The sequence below is a fragment of the Neomonachus schauinslandi genome, chromosome 8 (genome assembly GCF_002201575.2).
Source record: "Neomonachus schauinslandi chromosome 8, ASM220157v2, whole genome shotgun sequence".
Lineage (NCBI taxonomy): Eukaryota > Metazoa > Chordata > Mammalia > Carnivora > Phocidae > Neomonachus > Neomonachus schauinslandi.
This window is the reverse complement of record NC_058410.1, coordinates 91,389,890-91,410,696: the sequence shown is the minus strand read 5'-3', so window position 1 is coordinate 91,410,696 and position 20,807 is coordinate 91,389,890. Positions and strand designations below refer to the sequence as shown.

Here is a 20,807-nt window from a genome sequence, read left to right as displayed (position 1 = left end):
GATAAAACAAGTATTTTAAAGTGGTAAATATCTTCAAACTCAGATTAAATTTTATTCAGAATGTTGGTAGTAATACTTATTTTTTAATTGTATTCTCAGTCTTTCTAAATGGTCTGTTAGGACCAAACTCTGTCATTCATAATTAGCACATGCTATTCCCTTTGCCTGGAGTATCCTCTGGACCTTGAGGATCCAGCTGCTTAGATATTCTTGGCCTCATAAGTTTCACCTTCCTCTGTGTTGATGTCAGTCCTTCAATATGACACTTTCATATTTTGTTGTGATGTTTACATGCTGTTGTATTTGTTTATATGTCTATACTTTTTTATATTGTGAGTTCCTTGAATTTTGAGAATTGTGTTTGTTTCACAGGTACCTGTGATAACTAATTAAGTGGATTATCCAATTCTCTGACTTAGTTGGATATATTTTATGGTCTGTAAACATGAGTTGTGACTGAACTGAGAAGTAATTTCTGATTTTAGCATATATATATTCTCAAATTATTAGTATCGATTTAATTGGATATATTCGTGTCATTAGCCACTTAGCATACACCCTAAATAGGCTTGTTATATTTTATTTTTCTTTATTTTTTTGAAGATTTTATTTTATTATTTTTTTTTATGGGGGGTGCAGGGACAGAGGGAAAGGGACAGAGAGAATCTCAAATAGGCTCCACACAGTGTAGAGCCCGATGTGGGCTTGATTTCACAACCTTGAGGTCATGACCTGAGCTGAAATCAAGAGTTGGACTCTTAGCTGACTGAGCCACTCGGGTGCCCTTTGAAGATTTTATTTTTAAGTAATATGTCTACACTCAGCGTGGGGCTCAAACTCACAACCATGAGATCAAGAGTTGGATGCCCCACTGACTGAGCCAGCCAGGCTCCCCTGTTTTAATTATTAAATTTATAATGGCAAATATAAGGAAGCATTTAAGTATAATGTCATTGTAAGAAATAGGAATTTGTTTAACTCAGTCTGTTTAATTAACAGATATTGAATCAACTCTTAATTTTTTTCTTAATTAGATCTGATTGTTTATCCACATTACTAGGTATCTCCCCTAATTCTATTTTATTATTATTTTTAAAATAAACTTTTAACAATATCATTTTTTTAAAGTTTATTTATTTAAATAATCTCTACACCCAGCTTTGGGCTGGAACTCATGACCCCAAGATCAAGAGTCACTTGCTCTTCCAACTGAGCCAGCCAGCTGCCCCTTCTCTAATTTTAGGTTAGTGTTTTAAAAAAGACTTATTTTGGAATAATTTTAGACTTATAGAGAAATTGCTGACATTGTGTAGAGTTCATATATATCCTCATCCCAATTTCCTGATTGTTACATCTGACATAATGCTAGTGCCTTAATCAGAACTAGAGATTAAAATTGGTACATTGCTATTAACTAACTTCCAGACTTTATTTTGATTTTACTAGTTTTTCTACTACTGTCCTTTTTTTCTTCCATGATCCAACCCAGTTAACCACTCTGCATTTAGTAAATTTTTATGTTCATGTTAAGTGACTTAATATTCCTGCAGTCAGTTTAATGTTTGTTTTCCAGTTTAGCATGGAAATAACAATAAAATGTTATTATTTTTGATACTGAATACTTGAAACTGATTTTTAAAAATAAATTACTTTATACTTCCATTAAATGTTACTTTCAAGATAGTCTTGTGGGATGACTATATACTATCATTTTTGGAATTCTTTGGAATTGCCCCCAAAGCCAGTTGCAGCTGCTTATGAAAAGTCAGTCTTACTAATTTATAACAATTTTACAAGAAAACTAGTCTTGTGATGTGCTGTGTAAAAATTGTCTTCTTGGGACCCTTAAGTTTGGGATGCTTTACACCCTATTCTCTGTTGGCATATTAAAGATGTCTCAGTGGTAGATGCTTAGCAAACGTTTGTTGAATGAATTAAAGGTATTATTAAAGAAATGTAATTTTGTTTTGCCAGTCCTTCTCAACATTTGACCATGGAAGCTTTTTCCCTGATGTGTGCTTATTTAAATCCAGATAAAACACACCTTTTAAGTCATATACCACTTTTGGCCAAATACCTGTACAGGAAAGTTTGGTTCACGCATCTTATTTACAATATGTTTTACTTTTTTTTTAATTGGTCTTTAAAGACTAAATATTGTTTACCATTGAGATTAAAAAATATGCCACAGGCTCTTAAGGTAAGGATGGTTCACTAATAACAGTGTTATTGAAAAACATGTGTTGCCTATTTAGGTCACTATTTAGAATGGGCTGGTCTTCCCTTTGGCTTTGTGAGTTTGAGCTGTGTGATCATAATTTCTGAATATTCTGAATGTCTCATCACTTGAAAGCACACAGCTAGTAGTAACAGAAAGACTGACTTCAGGTGAAGTTTGTAGAATTTACCAGACTCGTGTTGCTGTGAGAATGAGTGCATTTTTAGTAGATTCAGCATACTTTTTTTTTTTAAAGAAGGAAAGTTAACTTTGCTTTTAGAACTGGAATTGCCCTTTTTTTTCTTTTTGATTTATCTGAGGAAAGAAAAGATTCCTAATTGGGATGCAACTTTGAAGAGGAGGTAGTCTTGGATTCTAGCACATTCAGATAAACTAATTTGTCTGTAGTTCTAGCTACTTGATTGTGTAAACATTTAGTAACATCTTTGTAAATTATTTTTAATTAGCAGAAATTTATTATACTAAAATTTTTTTTGGAACTTAAAAACATATTAGTGGAAGTATTGGTGATGTATGATAATTGAGCCTTTCTTAGTACTGAGAATCAGGTAACATTAGGGAATTAAAACTTTTCCTGACTTTTTGTCAGCATTGTGAGCTATAATTTTCTTTTAATGGTATAGTTAGAGAATGCATGTAAAATAACCGGCAGATCAATCAAATAGTTAACATTTTATTTCAGTGTTTTATCAATATTTTAAGTAAATTGAAAAATTTGAGAAGAGCTAGTAGTAAAATCCTATTTAGAAGGGGATTAACTTTTGTAATAATGAGGAAATTGTCTTTCCTTTTTTTAGGATTTTAAATTGCGTTACAATAAACTTTCCATTTAAAATGAACAGGTTGATGAATTTCAGTGGATGTATACCTTCATGATTTAGGACATTTTCATCATCTCCCAAAGTATCTTCCTGTCCCTTTGCAGTCTAGCCTTCTGTTACCCGAGGACCCAGGCAACCACTGATTTGTTGAAAGTTATGGAAAATTATTTTTAAAGAAGAGCCTTTGATGAGTCAAATCTAGTCAATTTCTAGCTCTGTAGCTCAGTGTGAAAGAGGAAGAGGTATGGCTATGGGCTATGGAGCCTTGGAACCTGGGATTGAATCTTGGCTATTTCTTGGTTGTGGGGGAAGACATTTAAATCATTTAAATGAATTTTGTTTCATAAAACAGATTATTTACATGTATTTTCTATATAGAGCCTATTATTGGAAATAAATGGGTTAAATTTAAGTAAAATGGTTAGCAGCATATAATATATAACCAGTAAATTGTTGAGTGTCTTTGGACTTCCTCTTCTTTCATCATCTTTATAGGGGAAAGATCAAGGACAGTTTGAGGAAATTTTGGTAGATTTGGCGTCAATCTAAAAATCATTAGAATTTTGGAACCCAAGATGTTCTCAATTAGTTGATTTTCTAGCTAACTGAATATTATTAGATGTTTTTGTTGATGCGCCCCCCCCCCCACCTTCCAGAATACATTGGTTCAGTTTTTTCTGAAACCAGTATTGAAGATAATTCAACTTTTGATTAATTGAGGATCTTCTAGGGCATTAGATGACCTTTCTGAGCAGTACCTAGTATCAGTAGGCGACTAGCTTGACATCTGTATATATCTCACATAACTCACTAAAATAAAATTAAATCTCTGCTATGTTGTTTTCTTGTCATTTATCTCATTTTATACTAAAGGAGTCCCCCCCCACTAAAATGAGTGTATTTTCACGTCTCTGCCTGCATATGTGTAGTTTTTTGAGTTTTGATTTGTTGGGTTTAATTAATAGTTTCTTTCCATTTTTTCCTCCTACCCCTACAAACAACCTTTTCTTTCTATATTACCTTTCTTTAAATAATGTAAATGCTTTGTAAGTAAAACAAGGCTATTTTACAGTTTTAATAGGTATGGGACAATAATTTGATTTTGGCTCTTTTATATGGATTTATTGTAAAAGCAGTGTCATTCTTAATTTATGAAAAGATTATGGTTAAAAACATACGGTTTTTATGGTTTAAGCCATGTCATTCTTTCAACTGTATCAAATTAATGGATTATATACATAGGTTTCCCCCCTCAAAATAATGAATCGAGTAAACATTTAATAGGATTTATGGTAAAATGATACTCTACATGTGTGATAAAGAAACATTTAGTAAAGATTCGTTCTACATGTCCAAATGTTTATTCTAAAAACAGTGAGGATTTTTTTAAAACAATTCAGAAATACCTAAGTGTGTTCTTAGACTCAAAACTATTAAAATAATTTGGTTTTAGGTGATTATCAATTGATAGCTTTATTTCTTATGGTATTTTTTTTGTCTTTCTATAGGGCTGAAAGACACACAGAAGTCTTCATGGATATAGTTGATACATTTAATCATTTAATTCCTACTGAACACTTAGATGATGCCCTATTTCTAGGATCCAACCTGGAGAATGAAGTCTGTGAGGATTTTAGTACAAGTCAAAATGTCTTAGAGGACTCGCTGAAGAACATGCTCAGCGATAAGGATCCTATGCTAGGATCTGCAAGTAACCAGTTCTGTTTGCCTGTTTTGGATAGCAATGATCCCAATTTCCAGATGCCTTGTTCAACAGGTAATTCTTACTTTTTTTTTTTCTTTTTTCTTTTTCTTTTTTTTTTTTAGTCTGCAATTTAAAATAAAAATTTTCAGCAGCATCTTTTTTTTCTTTTTCTTTTTTTTTTGGTGAGGGTAGTGAATTTAGGATTCTTTAACTTGAATTTAGAGCTCTTTTCTAGACATCAGAATTAGACTTTAAATTTTCTTCCAAGGAATGTGGAATTATCTTTGAGGATATTATGGATGTAGATAGGATGACCAATGACCATATAATTTATTATCCAAAGGGGGATACTTTTTGAGAATTACAGGGGTGCTGTTAATAGTTACATCATGACAAAAAGTAAAATTGGGACTCTCACTAGTATATAGGGATTTCCTAGCAAATCGGGACATCATATTACCCTAGGCCTGCTGGAGTCAAGGGGAACTGCTGAATAGACCTTTTTCAGTGCCCCTTCCAGCCCTTCAAATTTAATATATTGTGTGTTCCATTTTAGATATTTTGGCATTTTGAGAACTCTAGACCTGTGCTGTCCAACTTAGTAACCACTAGCCACATGTAACTATTAATCACTTGAGAGGAGTCCAGTCTTAATTGAGATGGGCCGTAAAATGCACATGAGATTTTAAAGACTCAATATGAAAAAATATATAAAATATATTTTACCAGAATTTTTAAAAATGTTGATTACATTTGTGATGTTTTAGATACTTTTGGTTAAATAAAATATATGATTAAAATTAATTTCACTTTTTTACCTTTTTTTTAAAGTGGCTACTTGAAAATTTAAAATTATGTATGTGGTTTCCATTATATTTCTATTGGATAACACTGCTCTAGGTTCTGTAGTTGAAGTAACTGAAAGATTGAGGATAGTAACTTTCTAGTAAGGCTAAACTAATTCTTAACTACTTCAGAGATATATTAATATGTGGAAGAATATGTAGGCTTTCTTTTATAAAGCAAAGCAAATATTACAACAAACCTTGGGGCAATTAGCTATTCCTTAAGCTAAAATTAAATAAAGGAAAATCAGCTTCACATGGAGAAGTTAGGCTTCCCCTCACTGTTCCCTGGAATAGTTCACAGGTTTATGTGGTGTTGATCTGTCTTTCAGTGACTCTAGACTTCTGCACTGTAGTTTTTCAGTATAGTTTTTGTTTCCTTTTAATATTTTCTACCTAATATTTTAATGATATTTAAAGTTTGGATTAGGGTGGCCTGCTATTCATCCATAAATCTGTCAGATTACTCAGCTTGAAGACCTCAACACTGACTGCTAGGAATTTTTTCATTTTAACAACTCTTTAATGCTGAGGTCTTTTGAACTGCTTACTAATGGTGTATCTCTGAATTATATACATTGTGTTGTGTTATTGCGTAGGTTTACATTGTTTTTGTTGTATTCTAAATGTTACAAAGCTTTTAAAATTTTGTTTTATGTATGCATTGTTCAAGTTTTTTACTTTGGTTCCTGTGTCAGTACAATATACCTAATTATCTTTATTGTCAAGTGCTTTTGACAGTTCTTGGTTGTATACACAGTTTCACAGTTCAGTCCAAATTCGGGAAAAACATTTATTGCATACTTAATGTGCTTGTTACTGGAAATATAGATCCTCTTAAGGATGTTATTCTAGGTCTGAAATTGGCAAATGTATCATCTTGTTAGACTTCTTTACTTATAAAATTTCAGCCCTTTAGTAATACTACTGGTATTCCTACTTGCTGTTCCCCTTTTTAAAAAAAATTATTTCTGTTGATATGAAAAGTTTTTATTGATGTGAAAAGTCTTTTCAGTTTGGTGAACATTTCTTTTGTTATTTGAAGATACTTGACAATTTTTTTGAGGTATGATTAATTAATACTTGTTTGTGATTCTATTATCTTACAAACTGACTTTTTTATTTAAGAACTTAAGTGAATTCTTTTCTAAAAATTTTTTTAAATTGCTACAATTTATCTTTGTTCTGAAGCAGAATTGTTTGTATTAACATGTGTGTAGTATATGTGTTTTTAAGGTATGTAGGGAATTTGTAGAGGAAATTTTAAATAATAAAGCTCTTCTGTCTAGGATTGTTGAGGTTTCTTTGCCACCAGGTAGGGCATATATCTTGATTGCTTTGAAGTTCTCTTTGCCGTTTGGGTTATTTGGTTGAGTAAAAGACCTGTATATTTTCTAATGATAGCAACATGGAAATCATTTCAATTTTAAAAGAATTTGTTTTGACATGATTTTAGATTTAAGAGAAAGTTGGAAAGAAGAAATTTTATTATAAACTAGTGAAAACCTTAGATGGACAACTTTTATAAGTTTTAACTATTCACATACTACTTCAACTTTTTGTTATAAAAAGGACAGTTTTTATCCAGATGTTTTGTTTGTGGGTCCATAGATCTTTACTAATTGTCTTGACTGACCTTTAGCAGGGAAATGATCCTGGCAGTATTACTCATGTCAATGAAAGCTATAGATTATGGTTATTTTGTAACTTTGGTTTAGGTAGTGTTAAAACTAGCAAACAAAGTAACTGCTATGTCTTGTTCTCTGCTATGCTGAACCAAGTTGATTTGCTGTAGTTGTTAAAGACCAGTTTTTTGTTGACACGGTTCAGTAGCTTGCATATATTTCAGTTGTCTCCAGAAATCATAGAATAGCTTTAAAAATTACAAAAATAGGAAAGAAACATGGAAGATTACTTTTAGGGTTCTGTTCAAGGCAAAAGAGGATGCTAATTGCTTCAAAATTTTGGGACATAACCAGTAGATTTCTCATCCCCCCTTTTTTTTTTTTAATGCTTTTGACTCTAAAGCATTTCTTTATATACATATTGCAGTATATATTTATGGTTTTTAGATTTGCCCAGTAAACATTTTTTTTTTTAAGTCTAGTAAGGAAAATCATTAAGTATTGTTGGGGAAATGTTTGGTCTTGATGTTCAATCAAGCCAGTTATTGGTATTTAAAAATCCTGTTATCCTTAAAATTAAAATATTTGCCCACGTAGTAGTTTCAAGATGCCAAATATATTATTTATATAAACATTTGAAGAGTATATGTAAAATCATTGAAATGGTTTTTGAAAAACTGGTGGTATAGAGTGTCATGAAGAAATAGTTTATCATTTTACAAACATGTTCCCCTTCTACATAGATGACTAGGATTCATAAATGTGAAGCAAATCTTGTATTATTTCTTTACATGGTATATTGAAAAGTTCAGTGGCTGTAATTTGATTTATTTTCTTAAGACCAGGAAGACAGATACATTGTAGATAAATGGGTATTCAGAGTAGCCTTTCATTCAGATAGCACTCATAGCTACTGCACCCTTCAGTAATATCAAGGTGTTCTTTCCAGGCTACATGATGGCTTACAAAATCTTCATTCACTAAATTAAAAAAAAAAAAAAAAACCCCTCCTGTGGCATGTTTTTTGGAGATTAAAGAACTCAGAAAGTCATTAAATTCTTACAGGTATCTTGCTTATTTGCTAAGTTGATTCATATTGTATACTTAAGTATTTTTTTCAACTGTAAAGGAAAATTTCTGCTAGCATGCATATGTGATAGTTACTTTCCTGTCATGAATGACATTGATAATATATGACATTAAGCAGTTTTGTTTAAGAAGAATTTTAGCTTATACTGCTTTCCTCTCACCAAAGTATTGTAATACTTGTTAAGACTGGTTTTGTAAGCCTCTTAGCAGTAGTGTGATTTATTCCCTTTTTTGGCACAGAAGTTTTAACTTTCAATCATAGTGCTATAGTTGGGGCTTCTTCATCATTAGAGGCAGAATTCATCTATGTAATATTAGAAAAATGGTGTACTTGTCCTGAAAAAATAATTTCTGTCTTAGTGCATCACTGAGATTTGTTTAAAAGGTGTTCACAAGTTTTTATGGCTTCATGCTTCTCTTAGACAAATTTCCAATCAGACAGTACATTGAACTAAACACAGTGGACCTTTGGTCCAATAAAATCCTGTTTTCAAATTTTAATTATTGTTCTTGTCCGGGGGTGACAAACTCTTTGTGCAAATTATTATTAGACACGTGGATCCAAGTACACGTATAAATTCATTCCATATTTGCACTGGGGTCCTTTTTCACTGTTTTTGTTTATTATTCTGAATGGTAGTTTTTTTTTTTTTTAACTTCTTGTGCCATTACAAGAAGTCACAATCAATGAACCTCTTGTGTGGTTGATCTTCTTTTTGAGAATTGCATTTGAATGAGAAAATACAAATCTAATACATGTAAGTGAAGTAGTTATACAAATGAGATGAAATGTATTGTTTGAGACAAAGTGTATTCTGTTAATTGATTGGTAGAGTAACTGATCAGCCTTGTAAGAACATGCATAGCCCTTTAAGAATAAAACTTAATTTCTTAAGATTGATATTAATATTAAATATCATTTTGAGTTTTACTTTAGAGGGGTTTTGGCAAAAGAGGGTATGTTTAGAAGAGAGCAAATAGAAAAGATTGGCGGGTGCCTGGGTGGCTCAGTAGTTAAGCATCTGCCTTCGGCTCAGGTCATGATCCCCGGGTCCCGGGATCGAGCCCCACATCGGGCTCCCTCGTCGGCGGGAAGCCTGCTCTCCCTCTCCCACTCCCGCTGCTTGTGTTCCTGCTCTCACTATCTCTGTCTCTGTCAAATAAATAAATAAATAAATCTTTAAAAAGAAGAAAAGATTGGCAAAAGTTTGTAGAATTAGAGATGTAACTTAGTGGAGGAGAGAAAATGCTGGAAGGTGGGAAGAGTAGGATATAGTAGCAGCCATAGATCCTTGAGAGTTTGTCAAATTGGCAAGAGATTTGACCTTTTAATGGGTAATGGGAAAGAGCTGGATCCATTATGTAGCAGTTAGAGATATAGTTTGATTGGCTAGAAGGAAGAACTTGGGGTTCCCCCAAAATAGAGTAATAGTTTCCTGGGGATATGAGATTTTTACGGTTTTTTTTTTTTTTTTTTACAATTGACTTTTGCTCTGCTTAGCTTGAGCTAAATATAAAACCAAGTATATTTTAATTTTACTTTGCATTGACTGAGCCTTTAATTTTCTGTCTTTTTAATTTAAAATCTGAAATCATGGGGCACTGGGTGGCTCAGTCAGTTAAGCTTCTGCCTTTGGCTCAGGTCATGATCCCAGGGTCCTGGACGGGCTCCCTGCTCAGTGGGGAGTCCGCTTCTCTCTCTCCCCCTGCCCCTCCACCCCACTTGTGCTCACTCTCTCTTGCTCACTCTCAAATTAATAAAATTTAAAAAGAAATCTGAAATCATGTCTTCATCACTATATCCCTAACTAATGTCTTCTGGTTTTTTCTTTTATTTATTACTTAAAGTTTATTTCTATTTTTATTCCTGTAACCCATTGCTTACTTCACTTAAAAACAAAATACAAACCTTGGATCAAGACTAGAATAGTTTTTATTCTTTGGGTTGCTAACTGAATCTTTTTTTTTTTAAAATTTAACTTAGATATCTGTGCTGTTATAACAGGCTTCTTTTTTCAAGGTCTTGGACATTTGGTTCTGTTGAATCTACCTTTTTTCTGGAGGTCTGCCTCACAGGGTCCTTTGTCTTGTTCTTGTCTGGGTTTGCTGTTCTCTAGGCCTGTTGAGTATCTGTCATCCCTGAGCTTCACTGTGCTCCTGGAGTAGAGAGCTATTGTTTTCCTGTATTTCATTTTCTTTATCTGTGCCCTCTTAATGACATCCTTAGTAACTTTCTGATAACATCATATTTCAGTAATAATTTGCTTTTATATAGAAAACAAAGTTGAGAGCGCCTGGGTGGCTCAGTCCTTAAGCGTCTGCCTTTGGTCAGGTCATGGTACCAGGGTCCTGGGATCGAGTCCCACATCGGGCTCCCTGCTCGGCGGGAAGCCTGCTTCTCCCTCTCCCACTCCCCTTGCTTGTGTTCCTGCTCTCGCTCTCTCTCTCTCTGTCAAATAAATAAATTAATTAATTAAAAAAAATCTTTAAAAAAAAAGAAAACAAAGTTGAATATCACCTTTTCTTAAAATTTTAAGACATTGCTTCTTAGCTTCTAGCACCTGGTATTGTGGATGGGCTGTCTGATTTCTTGTATGAGACTTTTAGGTGGCCTTTGTTAGGTGGCCATCCCCGCACCCCTGCTTTAGGATCTTTTCTTTATCTTTTGGTGTTTAGTGTTTAATTTTTGCGGGTACTTGGTGGTCCTTTTCAGTTTGAAGAGTGATTCCTTCAGCTCTGAAATTTTGTTTTTCTTTTTTTTTTTTTTGCAACTGCTAGTAGACAGATTTTGCTCTTTCTGGAGCCCATGGTTGTTTTTTGTTTTTCTTTTTTTATTACTTTCTTGCATCTTTACCATCTTTTGTCTTTTTAAAGTTCACTGCCATATTTTCTCTCTTTGAATATTTAATTTTGACAATTATATTACAATTTCTAAGAACTCTTGTGTTCATTTGTACCATTTTTCTAAAAAATTTTATTTATTTATTTATTTTATTTTATTTTAAGTAAGCTCTATACCCAGTGTGGGGCTCGAATTCAACCCTAAGATCAAGAGTTGCAAGCTGTATGTCCTGAGTCAGCCAGGAGCCCCTATTCGTACCATTTTAAAAATAGTATTCTGTTGTTATAGGGATATAGTAAGAGTCTCTTTATAGTCCAAATTGGTTTGTGTATTTGTATATTTTGATCTTTCTCATTGTGTTGCAAGTGTTTTCCAAATGTCTAATTATTTTTGGTTGTTTGTTGATGTTTAAACTGGGAGAGTTGGAAATTTATGTCAGGTTTGCTGTGGGATAAGTGTATGTTAGCTAAATAGCCTGCAGTTATTTGGGGGAACCTCTGAATACCAGGGTGAGAGGCCCTTTATCATGAGGTGCTAACTGTCTTAGTCTCTCCAGCTTGTTCATTCAGTTTCAGTTTAGGGTTAAGAAAAGATTTTCTTGCTTGGAGTTCAGTGCTTGGCTGCAGGCCTTGCTGTGGGTGGTATTAAAGTCAGGAGAAAAGATGAGGTTGACCACTTAGCACATTAGTCCTTAAGTTAATTCTTCATTTCTAGCCCAGTCACTACCAATGCCCTTTGCTGGGTGGGATTGTTCCCTTTTAGGTTGCAGCTCCTTTTGGCTCTAGGCTGTAACTTTTTCATGCTCTGTTTCATTAATCTCTTCTCTTCAGTTTTCTTTTCATCTTTCAGAAGTGTGTTACAATCTTTCATCTGTTTTTGGGCTTCCACTTACTCTTTGTTATTATGGGCTTTTACCTTTTATTTCTTTATTCTCATTTTAATGGGATTTAGGTAGAAGTAGGAGATAAAAGTTGGCCATATGGAGCCAATGACTCTTTTAATTAGATCAGATAAAATTTCTGATAACCAGTAATTCCTACTTAAGAATTTTGGAACCCTGTCCATTATTATCTTGCCTTTGTCAGTTGAGAATTTTACCCTGTTCTTTATTTCTTCTATGGTCAGTTTGCATTTGTTCCCTTCCTTTTAAGATTTCTTAACCTATTAGTAGTATTAATCTTAATTGCTAGTTTTTTGTTAGTAATAAAGTTATTAACAAACTCCTTAGAGTTTGCAGGTTTATTAGTCAGAGTTTTCCAAAGAAAGAGAAACCAGTAGGGTGTGTGTGTGTATTATATAGGGAGAGATATTAAAATTAAGATTGTTTTATTTTAAGAAATTGGTTTATGTGATTGTGGAGGCTAGCAAGCCTAAATCTGCAGGGTAGGCTGGTAGGCTGGAGACCATAGGAAGAATTGATGTTGTATCATGAGTCTGAAGAATCTTGAGTCTGAAGACAAAATTCCCTCTTACTTGGGGGACCTCCATCTTTTTTCTCTTAAGGCCTTCAGTTGCCTTGATGGGCCTGATCCATGTTACGGAGGATAATCTGCTTTATTTAAAGTCTACTGGTGTAAATGTTAATCTCATCAAAAATATATTCACAGTAACATTTAGATAGGCATGTCATTAAATAAGTTCTGTGGCATAATGAAGTTGACACATAATATTAACCATCAGAGCAAGGTACCAAACTCTCAGAACATGATAGATTATTCTTTGAACTATTAGTGCTAGTTTATGTATGTTGTCATGAAAACAACTTTTAATCTCAGGATTTTTGAGAAAGTGGTTTCATGGGGAGTTTGCAGGCAGAGGTATCTTATAAAGCCCCCAGGTCTTTTCTCTTGTAAGGGATTATATATAAAGGAAGTTGATAGAAAAGCTAGTATTTGTGGATGTTAATCTAACAAGTACTGTACAAAAGTATTTGGCCGGCATTATCTCATTAACTCTTTACAAAAACCTTAAAAGCTGTAAATAACTATTATTAATCTCATAGGTAAGTAAACTGAGATTTTGAGAGTTAAGTCATTTTCCAAGTTTACTAATAAGTAGGTCATAGTAACTTAGGCTAGAAAAGATTGTCAGTCTTTTTTGCCTTCAAGTACATGAGTGCTCTTATGGTCAAGTCTCTAGACTGTATCCCAAACTTCATTCGGCTTCATAGTCAGCAAAAGTAGCATGAGGAGTGTTGTTTTGTTTTTGTTTTTCTTTTTGTTTTAAGTTCCATTTTTAAAAGAACAAAGGGGTTAGTTGTCTTCTTTTCCTTTCAAAGAATGTGTGGATTTGTAGGAGAGATTTATGAATGCCTGATATGACTCTTCACTGTTAAAGACCAGGTGTTTTAGAGAGAGATAGTCATTAGCCAGTGATTTAGGCGATTGTAAATATTAGAAAGTTGCTCTAAGGATGTGCTTTTTACTCAGTGTTAACAGGTAGAAGTGTACTACAAGCTATGTAAAACTTTCTTCAACAGGTAAAGTACTGATTCAAGATGCTATTCAGTTAGATAAAAGGAAAAAAAAAATCTAACCTCTTCTCATTTTATAGTTGAAATTGAGAGTTAAAAATAAACATTAACTTGAAGAAATTTTGTTAACAGTGGGTCATTTTTGGCTTTATTCACTTATTGAGTGTGTATTTTGTATCAGGTAGTGTGCCAGACAATAGATATACAGTGCTGAGTAAAACAAAACTCGGTTTCTCTTTTAAAGGAGCTTTAAGTTTAGTATAGAAGTAACGTTTCTGTTATTTTGAGGTTGCTTAATAAGTCTAGTTATTTAACATGCACTTGCTGGGAGAGGTAGTTTATCATGGGTCTTGTGTGTTCCTGAATGTTCCTGCTGAGTGTGCCAAGAATGCAAGGTCTTAACCAGTCTGAAACTGGGCTGTTTTTTTTAGGGTTGCATATTGAAAAATATAAAAAATTGTATTTTTAAGGTTGTGCAAGCAACCTTGAAGACTAAGATAACATTTATTCCTTCACCCCCACCCCCCCACCAGACAAATTGCAAGTTTGCTTATTGCTTACTATGAAAACAGTAAATTCCCCACACTGTTCCTCTCCTGTATCTCAACCCACTATGTACGCCCACCTGTTGCCCCTATGGAACTTGGGGGTGGTGGGGGGCAAAGAGAACTGACAACATCGAGGTCATGCTGCTTGCTCTGCCATGATGACAGAATTCTTTGTCTCTGACCCAGTAGTTTCATGTCTTTTGTCAACACCATGTATCAGTAACAGGCTAGTTTTTTAGTTTGCAAGTAGGGTAAAATCCCAGACCCTTCATAGTTCTCAATATTACTGTGTTGAAGTTCAGAAATGATAATATGAGGGCTTATTACCAAGCACTTTAATTATTAAATATGAAAAAGTGATTTATTTCCGTGAAGGCAAAGATAGCTTTATATACAGTATGTTGTTTATACTGGCATTAGAATAGTTCCTAGTCTAGCACATAGTAGGTGTTCAGTAAATTTTAACCGGGGTGGGTGGAAAGGGACAAAGAAAGGAAAAACAGTAGGGCCAGGTAGTGGGACCAGAAGTTAAGGTGGTAAATAAAATGTTTGCTGCAGGTGGGGCACAGCTTTGGCTCTCAGATTTCTAGCAGTCATTGTGGAAGAGGAAAACATTCCAAGGTGAAAAATTAGTGTCTTAAAGTAAAACCAAATCCAGTACCCAGGAAAAGGAAAACTATTTCTGACACTAAAACTAGAAAGAAATTTTATCCACAAAGTTTTGTCCTAATGTGTGATGCAATTAAAAAAAAATCCTGGGGCGCCTGGGTGGCTCAGTTGGTTAAGCGACTGCCTTCGGCTCAGGTCATGATCCTGGAGTCCCGGGATCGAGTCCCGCATCGGGGTCCCTGCTCGGCAGGGAGTCTGCTTCTCCCTCTGGCCCTCCCCCCTCTCATGTGCTCTCTCTCATTCTCTCTGTCTCAAATAAATAAATAAAATCTTTAAAAAAAAAAAAAATCCTTAGCAAAGTACTCTCAGTAAACAAAGGACTCAACACTCAATATGTATCCCAGTATGAGCACTATCACAAGGACTAATAGAATGGTCTGACCCAATCCTATGTTAAATTTTACGCTGTCTTTCAAACAACCTTACTTGGATGTCATTTCTTACACCAGATTTTTAAACGTATTCATGTGAGGGTGAGTTATATAATACTGTCTGAGAACTGGTGGAAATGCAATTATCCCCCCCCCCTTTTTTTTTGCAACTGTGAATGCATAGACATAAGCTTTATAAATAAACAGGGCTGTGTATGGGATTGTGTAAATTTAAAAGCTCTGATGGGGGTATTTGTTTGAATAGGAGGCTTCTCTCCCTCCCTAGCAGAGGAGGACAGAGCCATTATTTTCCTCAGAAAATGATTTTGGGATCCTCCATAATGCATAAATGGACAGGAGAAGCCTCATATTTCAGATATAAATGAAGATCATTTTGGCAGAGCTAATCTTTGTTTTATAGCCCTTGTTTTAAGTAGCAACTTGTTGAGTAAAATTAATAGATTCTATCCTCTTTAGTTCCAATCGATTATTCTTGCTGTTCTCTTCTAGTCATGGGAGGATTGCATAATCCTTGCGGCTATTTTCACTATTATCACTGCCTAGATTCCTTTGGAACTCTTTAGGCTTGTTCTTTCTACTTCTGCCCCTTGTACTTTTCTCCCTTCCATATTTGTTTGCCTTAGTTGGAGAATGTTTTGAAAAGATTTCTTAGCTTTAGCTATTAGTGTTGGTATTGTCCTCTGCTATCTCTTCTCTAAAATACTGCCTTTCTCTAATTTTGCTCTTCTTTTTTCATAGACTTTATTAAGTCTAAGTGCATCTCGAATGGTAATTAGTTACAAAATGTGTACTTATAATAAAAGAGGTAAATTATCATGGGAGGATTAACTAGAAGTTTATTTACTAAAGCAGAGAAATACCCCAAATCGTTCTGAGCATAATTGGTCTAATTCCTTTTTCCCTGGTAAAGCTATTTCCTATAATCAGAGTCTCAGATTAAGGTGAAAGCATTAGTTGGGTTGCACATCTTCAGTACGTACCAGTCCAGGAATACAGTGTGAGTAATACCTCAAGTTAAGTGAACAGCTGCCTGGGATAGCTTAGGGGAGTAAACATTTTAAGTTTACATTTCGATATTTTTATTTAAAATGATCTGATAATTATTTAATTACACTGGTTATTTTAATAGTTTTTAATCTTCTTAAATAGGATGAACGTCATATCTAATAAATCTCATTAAAAAACTACTAGTTTGAAAAACTAGTCTAAAACTAGACTTCTGTCTGTGATGATTAGACTACCATCACCTAGGGGTGGTGCCCTCTAATAGCAAGAAAAGAGAAAAATATCTTCTGTATTTTGAGTCAGAAAAGCAAGGTATTTTTTTCTCCTCCCAGAGCTAAGTATAGTCTTAATTTTAAAAACTTTCATCACAGGAAATATTCTTTTTTTTTTTTTTTAAAGATTTTTATTTATTTATTGAGAGAGAGAGCATGAGAGAGAGGAGGGTCAGAGAGACAAGCAGACCCCCTGCTGAGCAGGGAGCCCGATGCGGGACTCGATCCTGGGACTCCAGGATCATGACCTGAGCCGAAGGCAGTCGCTTAACCAACTGAGCCACCCAGGCGCCCTCTTATTTAAAAAATGTAAAATTTGGGGTGCCTGGGTAGCTCAGGCAGTTAATTAAGCGTCTGCCTTCAGCTCAGGTCATGATCTCAGGGTCCTGGGATGGGGCTCCCAGCTCAGCAGGGAGTCTGCTTCTCCCTCTCCCTGGGCCTGTCTCCCCCCCGCCCCTTGTGTACTGTCTCTCTCTGAAATAAATAAAATCTTTAAAAAAGAAAAATGTAAAATTTATAAAATATGGCTGGCACAGTATTTTGAAGAGAATAATGTCAGATATTAAAGATATCCTAATTATAGTTAAAATGAAGAACATAAACAGGAGTCTGTTCTGATGATGTATAAATTTGAATTTACTTTTCTCATTAATAGGGTTAGGAATGGTTAGGGGTTAGGAATGGTTAGATTTCATATTAGCTTTCACGTGCTTTTTAAACGCATACTCTGTTGAATTAGAATAATAGAGTGAGCCTGACCTTGGTGCCTGGTTTTGTGAAGAAGTATGAAAGAGAAGTGTTGTTAAATCCCTTATCCTGGTGCATTTTGAAAATATGTGATGTGCTTGTTTTTGACCATCTTATATTTTATTATCTCAATTCTCTCACCTTCCTACCTCTTTCTTCCTAGCTGATTTCCTTTCAGCCTCATTCTTTATCTTTGAGGTTTTTTTTTTTTTCTCCAGAATTAACTGCTTACTCTATTATCAAAACGTATTTTTATACTTTGTTTGTGATCTCAAGTCACAGTTCAAGCAAAGTAAGCTTATCTGGCTAATTTAAACATGATTGATAACTCTTTAACAGTTCCAGAGCTACTTATATTATTATAAGAGCATGCTTTCTAATGCAAATGATTTTGCAGTTATTGGATGTTTGTACATTCTAACATAGTTGGTAAAAAAGTTTTCTGTATTATACGTGGTTGATGGGTAGTATTCTTTGGGCAGGAAAGCTAATGTTCTGAGTTTAAAAGTTTAAACTTTTTGCAGTTTAAAAGACGAGTTCTTAAATTGACAGCTGTTTAATGTGGTAGCAATTTGATCAAATATACTTCTCGTCACAGAATATTTGTTATATACTAGATGTGAAATAGATGTGAAAACATTGATATTTAGCATATTTATTAATCAGCATGAGATGGTTTGTGAGCAGCTTTTTAATCTTTAAAGTAGTGAATTCTGCTTTGCAGTTTAAAAATTTTGGTATAAAAAAATCAAGGATCCTTGTGCAAATGCTTCTTTGCTTTGGTTTGATCTTCTTTTCCTTTGTCTAATTAATCCTATAGTTTTTATTCTTACCATTTTTTTCCATTGGTAAGAAAAATGAATAATGAACTCTCATTTTGCTATGTCTTGATTTTTCTATCTCTTTAGGATGTTGACCAAAAGGAATTCTGATAAAAGAGAGCTGCATCTGCAGTTCTTATGGGATCTCAATGATGAGACAGTTTGGCTGACTTTTAGTGACCCTAGAGAGAGATTAACTTGTTTTAAGGCCCTGTTCTGGCGTACTGTCCCTGTGCTAGTGATTGTTGTACCTGCCAGCCAGAGGAATTGAATTTCATAATTCCTTGGCACTGGCAGATTCCTGTTATTAAAGAATTGGAAAAGCTGAATTACCTAGAATTACTCGAATCATAGATGTAGGCATCCTCAGCCTACTGGCTGATCCCAGAAATACTTTCCCTATTCCAGGCTCTGTTCTTTCCCTAGTCTGTCGCTGTGATGGATTTGGTTCTCATAGATTATGATTTACTGGGTCATCTTGATAAAATTTTTTGGCTTTTTGGCCTAGGATTAAGTTCAGCTTGGGAGTGACAGAAAACTCCAAATAACAGTGGTATGAAGAAAAATGTATTTTGTTATATAGTAGCTCAGAAGGTAACTGAGAGTTGGTGTGGAGCTTCACAGTGTAAGGGACCTAAGCTCCTTCTACCTTGTACTATCATGTATGATCCCTAATTTCGGGTTCACCTCATAGTTTGAGATGGCTCCTCCAGCTCTGAAGCTGGATTCCAGTCAGTAAACGAGAAAAAGGGAGTGGGAGGGTACATCCCCTTCCTTTGTCCTGAAAGTTGCATGTACCATTTCTCCTTTCATTCCAGCGGCCATAACTTAGTGGCCATATCTAGCAGTAAGGTAGGTTGAAAAGTGTAGTCTTTATTTTGGGTGACCATATACTCAGCTAAAAGACAGAAATTCTGCCTGAGGAAGGGTGGATGAACAGATACTGGGCAACAGTTGGCCAGCCCTTGCAAGCACAGATTCTGTAGCTCACTCTGTGGAGAGGCTAAGATCAGGATCTTTTTCTTGGTAAGCTGACCTCAACATACAGGTTATCCTGGGAGGTTTGAATCCTTGGCTTGTTTTCAGAGTTGATTCTGCTTCACTCACCAAAGACTTTCCAAGGCTGTATATCTGTTTTTTACCCCCAACTAATGGAACTTGGGTCACAGTTCATAAAATTCCAGGTCTCTGTTCATAGATCATGATTGTCTGCTCATTTCAAAAATTTTAAGAGAATTCTTCTATTGTTTCACCCCGAAGAGATGGGTGTCAGAATTGATACTTGTATATCTGAGCCTTTATTTCATTAAGGTAATGGTGTCCAAACCTTTTTGACTGTACATGTTTATTAGACATTTTGGAGAGTTCATCAGTACTTGTATGTGTATTGATACACTTGTCCTACTATACTAGTATATTAATGTTCATTATATAACATAAAATGTTTTATTTTTTATAAAGATATTTTAAAATAAGTTATAGATAACATAAATGATATTTGCACTTTAAAAATTATCAATTGTACAAGAACTTTTTTGGAGTGCAGTTTCATTATACTTATTTTTGAAAATTACATCTTGTCACTTTGATACAATGTTTTATACATTTGGTTCCAAGTTGAGTTTATTTGATCCTTGATTTTAATGGCTCTCATGGATGAAAGCCATAACTCAAGAAAGATACATGTATTTAAATGGAAGAAATTTACTGTAGGCTCTACATAACAGATTATAATCCTAGGTTTTTGTTCCTATCTATCAGGTATACAAAGGCTTTTATTGCAGCTAAACTGGGAACATTTCTGCCATCTTCACTGTGTCTGTTATTCTTTTAAACCAATAGGAAGTTTTTACCTTTCAAAATATTTATCATTTGAGCTCAGAACTCACTAAACCTTTTTATTTGGAAAAATTTTAAAATGTCCAGATAAGAGGGGCGCCTGGGTGGCTCAGTCCATTAAGCGTTTGACTCTTGGTTTCTGCTCAGGTCCATGATCTCAGGGTCCTGCGATGAGGCGCTCTGCACTTGGCACAGAGTCGGCTTGAGATTCTTCCCGCCCCCCCCCCCCATGCTCCCTTTCTCGCTCTTAAATAAATAAATAAATAAAATCTAAAGTGTCCAGATAAGAGTTTTTTGTAGGTGTCAAATTTCATTTTTAGTTACAAATCATGTAATAATGGAAGCATTTCTAAACTTCAGTTTTCTTAGCCCAAGTTTGTTTTTTTTTTCTTTTGATTTTGGTATAGTTAACATACAGTGTTATATTAGTTTCAGATGTTCAGTATAGCGATTCAGTAACTCCATACATCACCAGTGCTCATCATGACAAGTTCACTCCTTAATCCCCATCACCTATTTCACCCATTTCCCCTGCCCACCTTCCCTCTGGTAACCATCAGTCTGTTCTCTATAGTTAAGAGTCTGTTAGCCCAAGTTTCTTTTTGAAAAACAATTAATTTCTTATTCATTACTAAAAATGTCACCTTTGTCTAAAAAGGACAGATTAGGGTGCTTATTTTTTCATATGACCTATCCCTTACAGCTGCTTATAATAGAAAAGGCTTGTAACACTTGTCTCATTTATAAAACATTTGTCTTATTTAAAAAAAAAATGTATAACTCACCCTTAAGTATAACACTTCTTTCTTTTTCTTTCTTTTCCTTCTTTTCCTTCCTTCCTTCCTTCCTTCCTTCCTTCCTTCCTTCCTTCCTTC

At 34.4% G+C, this 20,807-nt stretch overlaps 1 protein-coding gene across 2 annotated transcripts in view; it reads left to right on the top strand.

Annotated features, from left to right (window-relative positions):
• The window catches only part of PHF3 (PHD finger protein 3), an 85,647-nt gene that overhangs the window by 5,689 nt on the left and 59,151 nt on the right, over positions 1–20,807 (top strand). Inside the window, exon 2 of one of the 2 annotated variants that reach the window (XM_021692125.2) lies at positions 4,569–4,837. In XM_021692125.2, the coding sequence (XP_021547800.1) occupies positions 4,594–4,837 (244 nt within the window). In that variant the 5' untranslated portion in view covers positions 4,569–4,593. Of the gene's footprint in view, positions 1–4,487; positions 4,838–20,807 lie in introns of those variants that run through there. The other variant, XM_044917651.1, reaches the window with a different exon arrangement.